Source organism: Neoarius graeffei, chromosome 19, assembly GCF_027579695.1.
Source record: "Neoarius graeffei isolate fNeoGra1 chromosome 19, fNeoGra1.pri, whole genome shotgun sequence".
Lineage (NCBI taxonomy): Eukaryota > Metazoa > Chordata > Actinopteri > Siluriformes > Ariidae > Neoarius > Neoarius graeffei.
Window position 1 is genome coordinate 12,478,836 of NC_083587.1, and position 17,940 is coordinate 12,496,775.

A 17,940-nucleotide genomic window follows, 5' to 3' on the forward strand; every position below is an offset into this window, starting at 1 on the left:
GTCTGTGTCTATGTGTCAGCCCTGTGGTGACCTGGCGACTTGTCCAGGGTGTACCCCACCTTTCGTCCGTAGTCAGCTGGGATAGGCTGCAGCTTGCCTGCGACCCTATAGAACAGGATAAAGTGGGTAGAGATGATGAGAAAAGAAACCTCACATGATTATCCATCCATTCATTTTGGCACATCACTACAGCGATGTGGCCACTCTGATGGCTTCAACCATCAAAGTCTCTAGGGAGCATTACAGTAGTGGCCTTCTACTGGATTCTTATCCTCTCAACCATTCACAATTTAGAGCAACCAATTAGCCCAACCTACTTGTCTTTGGACTGTGGGAGAAACCCACGCAGACCTGGGAAGAACATGCAGACTCCACATAGAAAGGCCCCCGTCGGCTGCTGGGCTCAAACCTTCTTGCTGTGAGGCAACAGTGCTAACCACTTGCACCACGTGCCACCAATTAATTGTAAACCAATTGAATTCTGACTGAAAGCATTTCTGAAGTGTTTTAACTCATCTGTATTCAGCAGTATAGGGAGGGAAAGTGAAACAACGATTCTAGTGGTAGCGTTCCTAAGCCGAGACCTACTATTGAAAATCCCAGAAACCCGATTAAAAAAAAAAAAAAATTCCACCAAGTTATGACATGGAACTGTACACCCCCAAAAAATATATGTTGGGATTATCTACTAACTGCGAAAGTATCAGGTGAAATTTCGCTGTCTTTTAAAAGATCGAAATTGCGCCTAACCCGTTAGAAACAGACTAAGCTACAACCAAACTGTCTAGTCAGAGTCGCTCATATTACGTCAGCAGTAGGCTTGATAAGTTTTGTTCTTCGTACTAGCCCTTACGAGTGCTGACAGCTCTCCCTGTGAATAGCGGCAGTTGACTACATGCCCTGATCTGTAATGGTTATCCCCACGAGGGATGCATTTCTTATTGGTACAGAAATACTCCGCCAACCATGCTATACAAATCGGCATGTTGATGTAGGCTACTCACCGGCCGCTACCTGCTACAGATTTGGAAAGGCGCTAGACTTGCGGTGACGTCACAACGCGACGTCGGGTCCGTGTAGTCTTTGATCAGCTTATTAAAAAACATTCATAACAATTCAAATCAGTGGAAAAAATAAAGTATGATCACCAGGATCGATAGAGCTGCCCGACATGCACAACATATGGAAGCTATTGTCTTAACTTTGAAGTGTGACCCGAAATGTAATTTTTTAAAAAGATATTCTCATTCATTTTGCCATAGAGGTTGGAACGCATCCAGTAGGGGGCGATGAGATTACTTTCCCTCCCGAGTGACTCAAAGCAAAAGGCCCACTGCGGTCTCAGGAAAGAGGCACAAAAATAACACCATAGTGTTTAAATCCACAGGATTAGATGCAGGATTCAACTGGGCGTTATATGATCTACAGCCTCTACAGAGCCTCACACTTTATATAGTTATACAACCCCGATTCCAAAATAGTTGGGACAAAGTACAAATTGTAAATAAAAACGGAATGCAATAATTTACAAATCTCAAAAACTGATATTGTATTCACAATAGAAATAGACAACATATCAAATGTCGAAAGTGAGACATTTTGAAATTTTGGCTCATTTGAAATTTCATGACAGCAACACATCTCAAAAAAGTTGGGACAGGGGCAATAAGAGGCTGGAAAAGTTAAAGGTACAAAAAAGGAACAGCTGGAGGACCAAATTGCAACTCATTAGGTCAATTGGCAATAGGTCATTAACATGACTGGGTATAAAAAGAGCATGTTGGAGTGGCAGCGGCTCTCAGAAGTAAAGATGGGAAGAGGATCACCAATCCCCCTAATTCTGTGCCGACAAATAGTGGAGCAATATCAGAAAGGAGTTTGACAGTGTAAAATTGCAAAAAGTTTGAACATACGGTATCATCTACAGTGCATAATATCATCAAAAGATTCAGAGAATCTGGAAGAATCTCTGTGCGTAAGGGTCAAGGCCGGAAAACCATACTGGGTGCCCGTGATCTTCAGGCCCTTAGACGGCACTGCATCATATACAGGCATGCTTCTGTGTTGGAAATCACAAAATGGGCTCAGGAATATTTCCAGAGAACATTATCTGTGAACACAATTCACCGTGACATCCGCCGTTGCCAGCTAAAACTCTATAGTTCAAAGAAGAAGCCATATCTAAACGTGATCCAGAAGTGCAGATGTCTTCTCTGGGCCAAGGCTCATTTAAAATGAACTGTGGCAAAGTGGAAAACTGTTCTGTGGTCAGACAAATCAAAATTTGAAGTTCTTTATGGAAATCAGGGACGCCGTGCCATTCGGACTAAAGAGGAGAAGGACGATCCAAGTTATCAGCGCTCAGTTCATAAAATATGGTCACATGTTAAAAATCAGTAATGAATTGAGGTTTATGGAAGGGCGTTTATAATCTTTATAGCTGCTGGGTAAAAACTATTATGGTGCCTGAAAGTTCTTGCCCTGATTAGTTTGTAATGCCTGCCAGAGGGAAGGCGTCTGAATGGACTATTATGCCTTTTGGTCTGCCTCATCATTCTGTGTAAAAGGTCTGAATACAGAATGGGGTGGTCATTTTGTTCAGCCTGTGACCTGGAATGGTTTGTAGTAACAGAGCAAGAAACAATATCTGTGTAAAAGGTACAGCTGGCATTGTAGAACACGGGTGTGACATTTTTGACAATGACATTCTTCTTTCCGAGACCAGCACAATTCAAACATCTCAGTTTACAGTCTCCATTGACACACACCTTACACACACACACACAAGTTGCACACACCTTTCTGCCTTGAATCTCTTCAATTTCTACTCCAACACATTTCTGATCGCACAAACACAATGCTCAGCAACTTTGCTTGTGTTTGAAGAGAGTGGTAGAAAAGTGCACAGCAAGCAAAAGCACCTCAACACTCAGTTCACCTGTTATTGTTCTGAAAGCAATGGCGGTATACTTGGGGTATTCATATTTCCAGCACTCTGTTGTTTTATGTCACAACTCTGGTTCCAGAACGCCGGAATGCTATACAAAAAAAAAAAGTCTGGCATAGCTTTATGCCGGCTTTGTTTGGTTCAGTGTAAACAACCAAAGCTGGAATATCGAGGGGTCTTCTGGCAATATTGCAGGAGCTATGTGTAAAAGGTGCTATTGAGATATAATGTTAACAATAATCTTGGATGGATGCACGGATAGACAAACCAAAAAATGATCATGCTGACACAACTTTGTGGCAGAAGCATAAAAAGAGGTAAAGAAACAGACTCTACAGGAGACTCCTTCACAGTCAGTCCACAGTTACTGGGTGAAAAGAGAGTGAGAGAGAGACAGACAGACAGGGAGAGTGAAACATGTCTGTGTGAAGTGAGGCATTGCAGTAAACGCTAAACCCCACCTGTACTGACTCTGGTCATTTCCCCCTACACTTGGGCAACGCAGCTTCTGAACTAGAATCTGAATGATGCTGATGAACAGAATGAAGTTGATCTGAGGAAAGACAGAAAGATGGAGATGAAATCAGTTGTTTAAATTTGCTTACCAGATTTTTAACCTAAACCAAATGAGAATTAATATCCTTTCCCTTTGCAGGACTTTTTACACTGACTGGAACTTCTGTTTTTGACATTTGGTCAAAGCTCAGTGCAATATAGATTGGATGATAAAGCTTTAACAAACTGTCAGGGGCAGCTGGTCGGGCTATCAATTGGCTAGTTGGGCTAAGCCCCCTCGTCTTTCAAAGATGAAAATGAAGAAAATGCACTGAATATTTGCAGTGAAGAAAATGTTTGAAAGAGAATTATTTTGGACCAATAATCATAATAAAAACACACAATGCTGTGAAGCAAAACTGGAGATTCACACAGCCTATCAATCATGTCAGGTGATTATACAGAGTGAAATGCCCCATAGAATTCATGTGCATTGGAGCTAATATTTTTCAAGCCACTTTAGGGGTACATCCATACAACATCAGCAGTCATGTCATGGACTCGTGTTAAGTCTCAGGTGTAATGAATGACGTGGATTATTTATTATCCTTTTCCTACAAAATGCATTTAAAGGAGAAACTAAAAGTTAACAGAATTAGCACACTTTTTTCCAATCATAGAACAAATTACACAAATGGGCAGATGACAGAACTGTAAGTTTAGTTCTTTAGATTTTTAGAGAAGGGTTAGAGCTTTTCTAACATGTTTGCTATTCAGAGAAAATGTGGCATAAACCTAGCAGAGAAAGAATGAAAACAAAATTATAAAATCACCTAATGCAGCTCCCTATCTGCTTTTGTGGGGGGGCACGGACTACAGCCATGTTCTGCTTAACATGTTTGTAAGCATTTACTATCTTAAGCTTTCTACCTTTGGAAAATGGGTTTGTTAAAATAGAAGTATAACCACGTGATGTGCTTCTCACAGGCATTTAAAAAACAAATCATGTCAGATGTTGATTGGCTTTAACACCTCACTCCCTACATAGGTGTTCAATTGAACTGTGGGGAGTGCAAAGCCCATAGCATATTATTTTCATCTTCATCAAGCAATTCAGTGATCTTCATGTCCTGTGGATGACTATCACTATCATAGAAGAACCTCACTGTACGACTCAACATTCAGTCAGTAACACAACTGGCCAAATTCTACCCATACATCTTTATAAAAAGTATCTGTATTTTGTCCATAGATCACACACACAAATGTGAAGAGTAATGGTTGTCTTCAAACATTGCTGGTCCTTTTACTACTGGCTTATGTTCAATATGTTTACAAGTATTATTATGTGTACCTTATGTGTATTTAAGCATCTCATGTTTCGTATATGGGTGGCACGGTGGTGTAGTGGTTAGCGCTGTCGCCTCACAGCAAGAAGGTCCGGGTTCGAGTCCCGTGGCCGGCGAGGGCCTTTCTGTGTGGAGTTTGCATGTTGTCCGCGTGCTCCGGTTTCCCCCACAGTCCAGAGACATGCAGGTTAGGTTAACTGGTGACTCTAAATTGACCGTGAGTGTGAATGGTTGTCTGTGTCTATGTGTCAGCCCTGCGATGACCTGGCGACTTGTCCAGGGTGTACCCCGCCTTTCGCCCGTAGTCAGCTGGGATAGGCTCCAGCTTGTCTGCGACCCTGTAGAACAGGATAAAGTGGCTAGAGATGAGATGAGATCTGTATTTTGTCCATAGATCACACACACAAACGTGAAGAGTAATGGTTGTCTTCAAACATTGCTGGTCCTTTTACTACTGGCTTATGTTCAATATGTTTACAAGTATTATTATGTGTACTTAAGCATCTCATGTTTTGTATACGGGCGGCACGGTGGTGTAGTGGTTAGCGCTGTCGCCTCACAGCAAGAAGGTCCGGGTTCGAGTCCCGTGGCCGGCAAAGGCCTTTCTGTGTGGAGTTTGCATGTTCTCCCCATGTCCGCGTGGGTTTCCTCCGGGTGCTCCGGTTTCCCCCACAGTCCAAAGACATGCAGGTTAGGTTAACTGGTGACTCTAAATTGACCGTAGGTGTGAATGTGAGTGTGAATGGTTGTCTTTGTCTATGTGTCAGCCCTGTGATGACCTGGTGACTTGTCCAGGGTGTACCCCGCCTTTCGCCCGTAGTCAGCTGGGATAGGCTCCAGCTTGCCTGCGACCCTGTAGAACAGGATAAAGCGGCTAGAGATAATGAGATGAGATGAGATGTTTTGTATACGTTTATTTTTAGCATTCTCTCTAGGAGCGCACACGCGTTCTGTGTGACGCACTTCCTGTTTTCTAAATTGTTCGTTTCCAGTGAGCCTTTTTGCCATTAATTACTAATCTTTGTATCTTCTCTACAAATAATTTCCAATATTTTTTTTATTTTTGATTGGAGTTTCACTTTCCCCGCATTTTATATTTTTTGGAAAAATCCCAAGGCCAGAAGTTTTTTCCTCCCGTGCAAAGACTGCAAGCAGAGGCCATCCACATCGGATCTGCTTTAAGGTCAACAGATCTTCGATTAAGGTACGTAAATCATGATGAATCAACTTTGACTGGATCACTGTCAGCCCCTGCAGAACTTGATCAGGCAACTGAATGCTTACAGTCAACAAAAAATTAGCACCCTGGTATAATGATTACACACACTTTAAAACAGGCCACTCAAAAATTAGAACGTAAATGGCATCAAACAAAATTGGTAGCATTCAAATTAGCATGGAAGGAGAGCTTCCTGAAGTATAGAAAAGCTCTTAGTGCTGCTGGATCAATGTATCTCTCCACCCTAATAGAGGATAAGAAAAATAATCCTATCCTATTATTAAATAGGATAATACTGTAGTAAATTTAACTAGGAAAAAGAGCACTATAGACACATGCACACCTGCAATATGTAGTGGCAAAAACTTCATGAATTTTTTAAATGACAAAATTTAAAATATCCGAAAAAATTCAAATTACTAATTTAAAGCCAGACAATTTAAGTAACCCTGTAGTTAACAATATAACTGTATCGGGGTGGTTTCCCCAATATCGTTGCCCTTTAGATCTAAAGGGCGAGTTGACAGGCTGTCAAAAGCAACGAATGTTGTGTGTACGTGGTTTTCCTGAACTCACTTGTAAGAAGGAGTCTAAAGAGCAACAGGATGAATAGCTTCTTTGCAGTGTGCGTCCCCAATATAGGCATTAGTAGTTGCTAAAGACAATCGTACTGTCGTTGCTAAAAGCATTAGTAGTTGCTAAATCCAGTCGATAAGGTCACATGGCATTTGTTTTAACCAAAATCTAACAAAATATAAAGTGTTTAAAATAAAACAATAAATAGTATCATCTGGAAGCATTACATATAGATATAATGTATTAATTAATTAATTAATTAATTAATTAATTAAACATTTTTTAGGGCAATATTTTTATTTCAAGCGTGTTTTTAATTAAACTAACAAACGTTCACACAAAAGAATGAGCAAATAATAAGCTAAATAATTAAGTAAATGTTTTCTTCATGCCTGCTCATTTCACTGATATCCCTCAATCATGCAGTCAGGGTTATTTCAACTGTTATCCACAATGCCAAGTAGTCAGTATTCTCCCTTATAAGTGTGTGCGCGAGAGAGGGGGAGAGATTTTGATGTGTGTAGTGTGTACCTAAGGAGGTTGTATTGATCTCCTTATCGATCTCTCGCATATATATTATATTTTATATGTATATAGTTTGTGAACCCTTTAGAATTTTCTATATTTCTGTATAAATATGACCTAAAACATCAGATTTTCACACAAGTCCTAAAAGTAGATAAAGAGAACCCAGTTAAACAAATGAGACAAAAATATTATACTTGGTCATTTATTTATTGAGGGAAATGATCCAATAGTACATATCGATGAGTGGCAAAAGTATCAGGTGTGAGTGGGCACCCTGTTTTATTTAAAGAACAGGGATCTATCAAAGTCTGATCTTCACAATACATGTTTGTGGAAGTGTATCATGGCATGAACAAACGTCCGCTAGATGTCTGTGTTACCTTCTAGCTCTCCCCTTTTAGTTATGCTGCCATAGTCTTGCTGGAGTCCCTGCTTGCACTCAGTGTAAAATGTATTCTGTTCTTACTCATTAGTTGACGTTGGGCATACCGTACCTGACAACCCATGTCCCCCCCCCTTCTCTTCCCTCTGTCTGTCCCTCTGAGTTACATGTCAATCCTGTGACACCAGTGATTTTGACCTCTTCTGCTGCTCGGACCTGCCCAATCCATCCTGATGGCCTACATTTGGCTGGAGTCTCATCACATTGCTCTTGTGGAGGACTGCCCCTTATGGACAGTCGAAAGTTGCACTTGGAAGATGGCTTCAGACATTTACAATAATACATTTATATCTCAGATTCAGATTTATTTGTCATCTGCATATTAGTACAGAGTACCACAGCAATGAAAACAATGTGCCTTGGCACTCTCTCCACAATCTTCAATTAAAAAATGATATAAGTAACATTAAAACAACATCCAAGTACAGTAAACCTAGTAACTAAGCTCAGACCTCAGTCCTCCTTCCAGTTGAACTATCATTCATTAGCCTAATTACCTGTGGGTAAAAACTATCCCTGAAACGTGACGTGCATGTTGGGATACTCTGCAAACGCCTCCCTGATGGGAGGTGAGAGAAGAAATTGTATGCGGGATGACTAGAATCCCGCATAATACTTAGTGCCTTCTTAGTACTGCGTTTCCAGTATATATTTTGGTGGAGCCCCAATAATTCAAGAGGCAGTTTTGACCTGGCCTGGGCCCGCCCATCCTAAGTGTGACGCAACACGAGGGCCTGTTCCAAGCTTAGTCAGGCCAGGCAGGCTATCTACAGCATTTCCAAGCTCCCGAAAAATCGGGAACCAATCAACTTTGAGCATCTCCAACGGCCCTGGGTAGAGGCGTGTTCAAGGCAGTGACGTAGTAGAACTGCGACCGGAAGCCATAGATTGTTTACAGAATCTATGCCGGAAGCGCTTCATTCACATCACGAACATGGAGCAGCGGCAAGCCTTTAACACAGCGGTAGATGCTGTATTGAAAGGATTCAACGGGAAGTTCTCATTGAAAACGGAGCAAAGAGCAGCCCTGGAGGTATTTATTGAAAGGAAGGATGTTTTCGCCTTGCTCCCGACCGGCTTCGGTAAGAGTTTAATCTACCAGTTAGCCCCGTCGCGTCACATACGTCAGAGGAAAGAGTGATGTGATTGGTTTAAGCTTCGTCACAGCCTTTTCTGGCTTCGACCAGTAGCAAACTGAGGCATTTCAGGGAGGTGGGTCAACCACGGGCTCTGGGAACCGGTTTGGCTTAATAGCTTGGCCAGACCAAATGCTCGGAGAGCTTTGAAGTCGCATTAGCCAGGCTAGTTTTGACCACCCTTGCTCGAAGATTTAAGATCATGTGAAGTAACCCTGCCAAACCACACTACGATGTTGCCTGTCAATATACTCTCAATAGTACAGCGATAAAAGTTCTGTAGAATGTTGAGGGACATACCATATTTCTTGAGACACTTCAGAAAATAAAGTCTCTGCTGTGCCTTCTTAATGACATGTGAAGACTGAAAGGGAGTCTGAAATGTGTATGCCTAAGAACTTAAAGGTGTAACAATTTCAGCTGGGGAGTTGTTAATGGTGTATGTGTGGGTTTGTTTCTTCTGAAATCTATAATGACCTCCTTAGTTTTCCCCACATTGAGGGACAGGTTATTTCTGTGGCACCACATGATCGGACAAAAGGGATGAGATTATTCACCTCATCCCTGTAGGCAGTTTCATTATTGCTGTCAATAAGTCCTACCACAGTAGTATCGTCTGCAAATTTCACAATACTGTTAGTGGGATGTTTTGCAATACAGTCATAAGTGTACAGACTATATAATAATGGACTAAGACAGCAGCCTTGAGGTGCTCCGGTGTTTAGCACTATAGGGGCTGAGTATGTAGTGCCAACTCTGTCTGGGAGCGGCCTGTTAGGAAATCCTGTATCCACCTGCAGATGGAATTGCAGAGGCCCAGATCTAAAAGCTTGGGTATTAGAAGAGAAGGTCTGATGGTATTGAAGGCACTTCTATAATCAACAAATAACATCCTGGCATACATATCCTTGCCCTCTAGGTGCTGGAGCACAGTATGTAAGGCAAAGGATACAGCATCATCCACTGCTCCATTTGATCTATATGCAAATTGTAATGAATCAGTGGAGACTGGTAAGCTGTTGTTGATGTGTGCCTTCACAAGCTGTTCAAAACACTTCATAATCACAGAAGTCAATGCAACAGGTCTAAAATCATTCTTGCAGGTAACAGTCATTTTCTTAGGCACGGGAATTATGATTGATTTTTTAAAACAATTCAGAACCACACAAAGAGAGTGTGACCGGTTAAAAATATCAGTGAAAACAGAGGCAAGTTGGCTATAACATGTCCTCAAAACTTGTGGAGTAATACCATCAGGCCCCGCAGCCTTTCCTATTTTCACAGATTTAAAAACTTTACATGTGTCTGTGACTGAGACCTGATATGTTTGTCTGTTAAACGCATCCCCGGTTGGAGATGGTGTATCAGTGTGTGTATGTGTATTCCCATTTGTAGGCATTTCGTCGCGCACAGGTATTTTGACATGCACATCCCCAGTTGGAGATGGTCTCAGAGCCAAAGACTCAGCAGCACATTCAAAGCAAGCATAAAAAATGTTGAAGTCGTCGGGGAAGGAAACAGAAGTTATGACGCCACTAGGTTTGGCCTTATAGCTGGTAACTGCTTGTAGGCCTTGCCAAACGTGCCTAGAGTCCCCTTCAGAACAAAATCGCTCTATCTTGTCCCTGTGTTGTTTTTTATTAGACTTGATTGCATGTCTAAGCTCGTATCTCGCATTCTTGTAACGAGCGTCGTCTCCAGATTTAAAAGCCGCCATTCTCTTACGCAATTTCGTGTGCACGTCACTGTTTACCCATGGTTTTTCAATAGGGTAAACACGAAAAGTGCAAGTGGGAATACAGCTATCCACACAGAATTTAACATAATCAATGACTGCCTCCATGTACTCATGCAGGGTAGTAGCATCACTAAAAACTGTCCAGTCAGTTTCAAAACAGCCTTGCAACATTAGCTCACCTTCAGCAGTCCAACGCTGCACTGTCCTCACAGTGGGTTTCTCCCTCTTTATCTCCTGCTTATACACAGGGAGCAGTAGAACAGAGGAATGATCTGATTTCCCAAAATGAGGTTGGGGGACAGATTTATAAGCTCCCTTGATGGTTGAATAGCAGTGGTTGAGAGTTCGGTTGCCTCTGGTGACACAGTTGACGTGTTGGTAGTATTTCGGTAGCACTGTCTTTAGATTGCAGTGGTTGAAGTCACCGGCAACGATGGAGAGGGCTTGCAGGTGCAGCCTCTCACACCTGTTGACAGCATCAGAGAGCTCCTCCAGGGCTGCCTTAGCATTGGCTTGGGAAGGGATGTATACCGCAGTGAGTAGAACTGAAGGAAATTCCCGTGGTGAATAAAAAGGCCGGCATTTGATGGTGAGATGTTCGAGGGCCGTCGAACAGGAGTGGGAGATCACCTCCACATCAGTGCACCATGAGTTGTTCACTAGAAACCCCCCCCACACACACACACACACCTTTTGTCTTGCCAGTCGTGTCCTTGGCCCGGTCTGAACGAAATACAGAGAAGCTGTCCAAGTTTATGGCACTATCCAGGTAATCTGATGTTAGCCACGTCTCCGTAAAACAGAACACACAGCAACTCCCCAGATCTCGCTGAACACTGACCCAGCAACGGAGCTTATCCATCTTGTTGCTGATGGATTGCATGTTTGCCAACAACATGCTTGGTATTGGAGGCCGTGTAGGTCGGTTCTGTAGCCTCACCAGCAGTCCTCCGCGTCTTCCTCTCTTCCGCCCATATCGCCTTTGGTAGCCAGTGCACCAGGTCTCTGAGGTCTTAGTAATATCCAAAGGTATCATAGATGTTATAGGCAGTTTTGGAACATTTTGTCTGATGTCCAATAAAGTCTGGCGATCATAAGTGATAGGCCTATAGGAAGACGTAGGCTGTATCAAACTCGTTAGTAAAATTAAAACTAACAGTAAGGGCGGCGTGTGAGAGGCTCGTAGCGTGTCGCCATGCATCGGCACCATCTTGACTCATTGAAAGTATTTGAGGACTACAGTTGATTTGCTAACTTTAGGACTGTAGTTGTCATGAACACTTTTGCACTCAAGTTTTCATCAATGAACAGTTTATAACTTCAACAAAACAGACTTCATTTTAAAACTATAATTATTTTCCTGGTTTCACAGTTATACTTTGTGACTCTATAGGACACAGTTATAGAAGCAAGTTATTTATAGTCATGCTATCTGTTATCACCCAAATGAGGAGGAGTTCCCTTTTGAGTCTGGTTCCTCTCGAGGTTTCTTCCTCATGTCGTCTGAGGGAGGTTTTCCTCACCACAGGCTTGCTCATTGGGGATAGATTAGGGATAAAATTATCTCATGTTTAAAGCCTTTAATTTTCTGTAAAGCTGCTTTTTTACAATGTCTGTTATTAAAAGCACTACGCAAATAAACTTGACTTTTTCTATGCATTTGGCATTTTATTATGTTATGCCCTTAAAATTCCTTGTCTGTTGCTGGCCTCGTGGAGAGGGGGTAAAGTTGCTGTTTGATACATTCATACTACCAGTATAACAAGAAAAAGAAGCCCCCCCCCCCCCCCCCCACCACCACCACCACACACACACACACACACACACACACACACACTAAGTCATTCCACCAAAGATAACTGTAATTTGCCTACTCCTTTACAATTGTTCTTGTGCTAGACCAGAATGGTCCTGACTGAAAAATTATATATTTTCACGATAATTTCCATTTTCCAATTTTTTTTCCTGGTATAATTTCAGTAGTAGGGTTTACTGTCATATTGGTATTGAGGTAAATATTTTGGGATCTTGACCATGAGAAATGTTAAGAAAAAAGTCTTACTATAACAGAGGCCATGACTGGCCAGTCAATCACCCTCCAAGGAATCGTGGCTTCATTTCTTTCCCAGCATCTGTTTATAGAGATGAACAGATTTCACCACTGAACATTCATTCTTTTATCTTTTGTAATGGCTTCATTGAATCCTTCAGTCAAGTCATACTAAAGCACAGTCTTTATACAATTTTCACACCAACATGTTCAATACTGAATCTTCTGTGAATGTGATGCTTTTTCCTGAGCTTATGCTCACCCTGTGTCCTCCAGATAAATCCTACAAATTATCCATGCTGTCACGAACACTGTTGGGAATCCTAGCAGAGAAAAAGAGAAAACAATTATCATTAGGAAGGAAAAAGCAAGATTATCACAGTAGGCATATCAGACCCTCACTGGCTGTGATGTGAAAATTCTGCATGCAGACCCTCATCCAAGTTTCCAAATCTGTCATTGCTTAACTCTTGAATATTTTCTATCATGAATAGACCCCTTCGCAGTAAACGTCATTCATACGTAAGAGGAAATTGCGCGCGCAGCCTGGACTCAAAAAAGACTCAGCGATGCCTAGTTGTTGTGTTGTCGGGTGTCAGAATCGTAGCAGTGATGGGGTTAAAATGTACAGAATTCCAGCAGGATCTCACCCATTCCAAAAAAATCGCCGATGTTTATGGCTACAAGCCATCAAACGTGTAGACTGGGATGAAAGCACCATCAAAAATGCGCGGGTTTGCAGCGCCCACTTCATCACAGGTAAGATCAGGCTATTTATTAAACCTTTCTTTTTTATTCTTTCTAGTCTTCGTTTATTGATGTAGCAAAATACTTTGGTAAAGTTTGTCTGATTAGCTGGGTCATAGTTACACAATGTAATGAATATTGTTAGCATGTTAACTTAGCTTTGCATGCAATTTTGTTTGTAGGAGAGGTCTCGCTTGACTCAAGCAGTCCAGATTTTGTGCCATCATTATTTGTGTATGCCGAAAATCACAATTTTAAAGCAAGGATGGAAAGGTAAAATTGTGTGCCTTCACTCTAAATGCCAACTTACGTTCACTGCTTTAACCTAGCTCCCGCCCCGTTCAGTTTCATTTCTGCTCTCTGCCTCTCGCTTTTTACGCAGCTCTGATTTCTCTTAGCTGCACTCTTTACACTATCATTCCTTTCATGCCATTACCTCCTGCAAATTGCTGTTTAGTGTTGGTATTTGCTGTTGTAGCTAAAGCCACATTGCCATCACATCACTGGCATAATTTGATTAAAACAAAATGAATATGAATGTCCCATTGTTAATCAAGTTGTACATGCCCGCACATAACATAATCATATGCGTCTAAAGACTTGTAGGCACGAAGTTTTTCATGGGTGTACACTGAAGTCTTGTCAATAAGGTACGAGTATATATCTGGCCATTGTATACCAGGGAACTTACTAACATCGTCCGTCCACTCTTTAATTAAATACAGATCCGGTAGGCGATGTCCACTTGTTAGAGTTAACTTATTTATTTAGCATTCTCGATCTTGTAACGACAATTGTTTTGCATAATCTGACAGCTCATAATGCCGGTCTATGGGCAGCGCCATTGTTTCTGAGTCCAGGCTGCACGCGCATCCTGGCAACGGTCGGTTTGTTTACAAACATGCAAAGGGGTCTATATTATCATTAAAAAAACTTATAATCTCCTGCTTTCCAAAGAAGTTTATCTCATTGAGATCTGTTCAGTACTTTGGCAGGTTGAAGTTGGTACAACAGAGTACACTCTCTGCTTGCATGATGTTGGGAAACTACCGGTGCTTTTTGAGTCACGGGAAAGCGGTCAGGCTTCCTTCTGATTGGTTTCCAACTGGATTACTCATCACTTATCAATCAGATAACTGGTAAGAGGGATGTTCGCTCGCTCTCACGGTTTCTGATGAAGTATTCAGCAAAATTTTATGTCAGCGAGTTTTGATGTGATGATTCACAGGATACTTTGAAGTGAGTTTTCACAGTGTTACTGACTTATTTTTTTCAAATAAAACTGATTGTGGGCGGCACAGTGGCTAGCAATGTCGCCTCACAGCAAGAAGGTCCAGGTTTGAGCCCCATGGCCGACGGGGGCCTTCCTGTGCAGAGTTTGCATGTTCTCCCCGTGTCTGCGTGGGTTTCTTCCGGGTGCTCCGGTTTCCCCCACAGTCCAAAGACATGCAGGTTAGGTTAACTGGTGACTCTAAATTGACCATAGGTGTGAATGTGAGTGTGAATGGTTGTCTGTGTCTATGCGTCAGCCCTGTGATGACCTGGCGACTTGTCCAGGGTGTACCCCGCCTTTGGCCCGTAGTCAGCTGGGATAGGCTTAGCTTGCCTGCGACCCTGTAGAAGGATAAAGCGGCTAGAGATAATGAGATGAGAATGAAAACTGATTGTCAATAAATAACTATTTTAGAATATAGCTGGAGTTGTTTTGATGAAAAATATTGAGATCTTCATGGTCGGAATGAGATTAAAAAAAAAAAAAAACAGAAGCCAGAAACGCGAGTGTCAATTTCAATTCAATTAATTGGAATTGTTTATTGGATGTGGCTCACACAGTTTTTGGAAATTAGCCTTGAAAGCTGTGAATATTACCATGTTTATTCTTTAATATAAACACTAGTATGCCCAACTTTTGAGAAATACAAAGGCCTACAGAGCACAAAGAGGGGATTAGAAATAATCCTTTATTACTTTTGAGTGTACCGATTTAACATTTTTACCTAATTAGCATAATTAATACTAATTAAATACTAATTTGCACAATTGGTTTTTATTAATTTTTCAAACTTTGTATTCAGTATACAACCATCTATGTGTCTGCCAATTTCCATGTAAATATCTTGAAAAGTAAAAAAAAAAAAAAGTTATGAAGAAAAAACATTTGATCTCATTCATTAATGAGGCCTATTTTGGACCATGTTATCCTCATAACATTATGGCAGTTTTCTAAAAATTAAGCCGTTTTTTCAATCTTTGATTTGTAATATCACAAGAATGGATAAACATTTTAATTCTGTAAAAAGTATGTTGTTCTGAATTCAGTGAGAGCATCCATCCATTATCCATAACCGCTTATCCTGTGCAGGGTCACGGGCAAGCTGGAGCCTATCCCAGCTGACCATGGGAAAGAGGCAGGGTACACCCTGGCCAAGTCGCCAGATCATCGCAGGGCTGACACATCGAGACAAACAACCATTCACATTCACACCTACGGTCAATTTAGAGCCACCAATTAGCTCTAATTAGGCTTAATTAGCCTAACTTGCATATCTTTGGACCGTGGGGGAAACCGGAGCACCTGAAGGAAACCCCTGCAGATATGGGGAGAATGTGTAAACTCCTCAGTGAGAGCGGTTTCAAGCAATTTGGATTGAATTTTCACCTGATATGCCTAATCACAGTCTTATAATATGCATTATATTTTAAATAAGTAGATTTAGGTGAAATTATTGTAGATACTACACTAAACTGTGTGTGTGTTTATTATGAGCATCATGATTTAAGGAGGAGGGCAACACAGTGGTTATCACAGTTGCCTCAAAGTAGGAAGCTTCTGGGTTCAAACCTTGCAGCCATTTGGGGTCTTTCTGTGTGGAATTTGCATGTTCTCCTTGTGCCTGCATGGGCTTCCTCTGAGTGCTCCAGTTTTCTGCATGCAGACAGTCCAAAGACATGTGGATTAGGTCAACTACTTTAAATTGCCCATAGGTGTGAATGGTGTTCAGCTCTATGTAGCCCTGTGATAGATTGGTAACCTACCCAGGGTGAACCCAGCCTCTCACTCAGTCAGCTGGGATAGAGGCTTTGCACCATCATGTGACCCCATAGCAACGGTAACTACTGTACACCACCATGATATGGGACACGCTTGTAGTACTTCAGCAGAGTTAGTTGTTATTGATTGGTATGGGAAGGTTTTGCTGCATTTTTGGATGTGTAAATCATTTTGAATGAAACAAAGACATCAGATTTTTCTAATTTACCAAACACAATTCATTATTGGGGGAAAAAATAGAGAGATTTCTAAACATAGAAGGGGGGAAAACATTCAGCAGGACTCTGTCAAGTGGAGAGGTCAAAAACCTTGTGGTATGCTCACTTCATTTCCAAAATTTTTTTCAAAAGTTTAATTTCACAACTGCAGCAAGGGGGTCATTCTTATACAGTAAAGTGAACATGAGCAACACAGTGACTCAGCACAGTCTAACGTTCACCGAGACTTAAGGTGCATTTACATTCAGGGATACTTCGGAGTGCATTGTGTGCGCACTTGAGAGCCAGTCATTCTGGGAAACACCTGATGCTGATTTGAGTGCAATCTGCACACCCAGATAAGGACACAGAGGCTTTGTGAAGTATTATTATTATCACAGTCATGTTTGTTTCTAGCCATGTTTGACACTGCTTTCAGTTTCATTTTTGTAAATATCACACCTAGGGTTGCCACCTGTGTCTGACAAAAATCCTGGACATTTCGACCATCCAATCGACCTTTTTGCTTGTAAGCAACGGCGCCCTTCACACATCTAACCCAAGACAAAAATCGCCCTTCTACGCTGAAACTGTATTGCTCTAATTAGTAAAAATGATGCTTTTGCTAGTTATTTGTTTAGTTAATTGCTTTACATAATATAGCAGGTCTTCAGTAGCCTGGCAAGCCAGACTAAATGTGAATATTTAGTCTGGCCTCGATCCGTAGACATTTCCGAAGCGGGTAGGAGGAACAACCCGCTGTCTTTCAAACTGTCTCTGTGCGTATAGGCCAATGCTCTGACCAATCAGCGCAACAGTGACTGTGACGTAGTCAGAGCGACAGAAAGCAGTGGGGGAGGCCTTGAAATAAATAATTTTTCAAAATGCGTATTAATTAATAAACATGTTCTAGATATTAAGAAGTTTGGAGATAATGACCACAAGTTTGGAGTCTGTACCACATACATAACATACACTCATTTTTTTTCCCCAAGTGTTTTTCAAGGGTTTGCTTAAACTGTTTTTGAGAGTTTTTATTTAGTGGTGTTTGGTGAAATAATTTCCCTTAAATTTAAAATAACGGGAAAATAAGAAACAATCAAAAAGTAATGTTTCAAAGCTGTTTATTAATTCTTCGTACTGCACAAACTAGCCCCATCCTTTTGGCTACGAGCGGAGCTAGCTGGTAGATCAGACTTTTGCCATAGCCGGTCGGCAAAACAGCGAAAACGTCCTTCTTGAAAAGGAATGAGCGGAGAGCCTCTTCCTGCTCATGTTTCAATGAAAACCCCAAGTCTAATTCTTCTAAAACTGATTCCAAAGCGGAGTCAAACGCGCGCTGTTCACTAGCCGTAGCCATCTTTCCTGCTGCGCTTTCTCCAGCGTCGCGCAGCTTTGTCGTCACTCCTGCAAAAGGCCGCCCAAAGAATCCAAACAAAAACCTTGCGTTGTGATTGGCGGGCA

At 41.6% G+C, this 17,940-nt stretch overlaps 1 protein-coding gene across 1 annotated transcript in view; it reads right to left on the reverse strand.

Moving 5' to 3' along the window:
• Positions 1–17,940, reverse strand: part of vipr2 (vasoactive intestinal peptide receptor 2) — a 122,197-nt gene that overhangs the window by 25,714 nt on the left and 78,543 nt on the right. Inside the window, 3 exon segments of the mRNA XM_060900562.1 lie at positions 3,409–3,500; positions 12,493–12,562; positions 12,743–12,803. Coding sequence (XP_060756545.1) covers positions 3,409–3,500; positions 12,493–12,562; positions 12,743–12,803 — 223 coding nt within the window.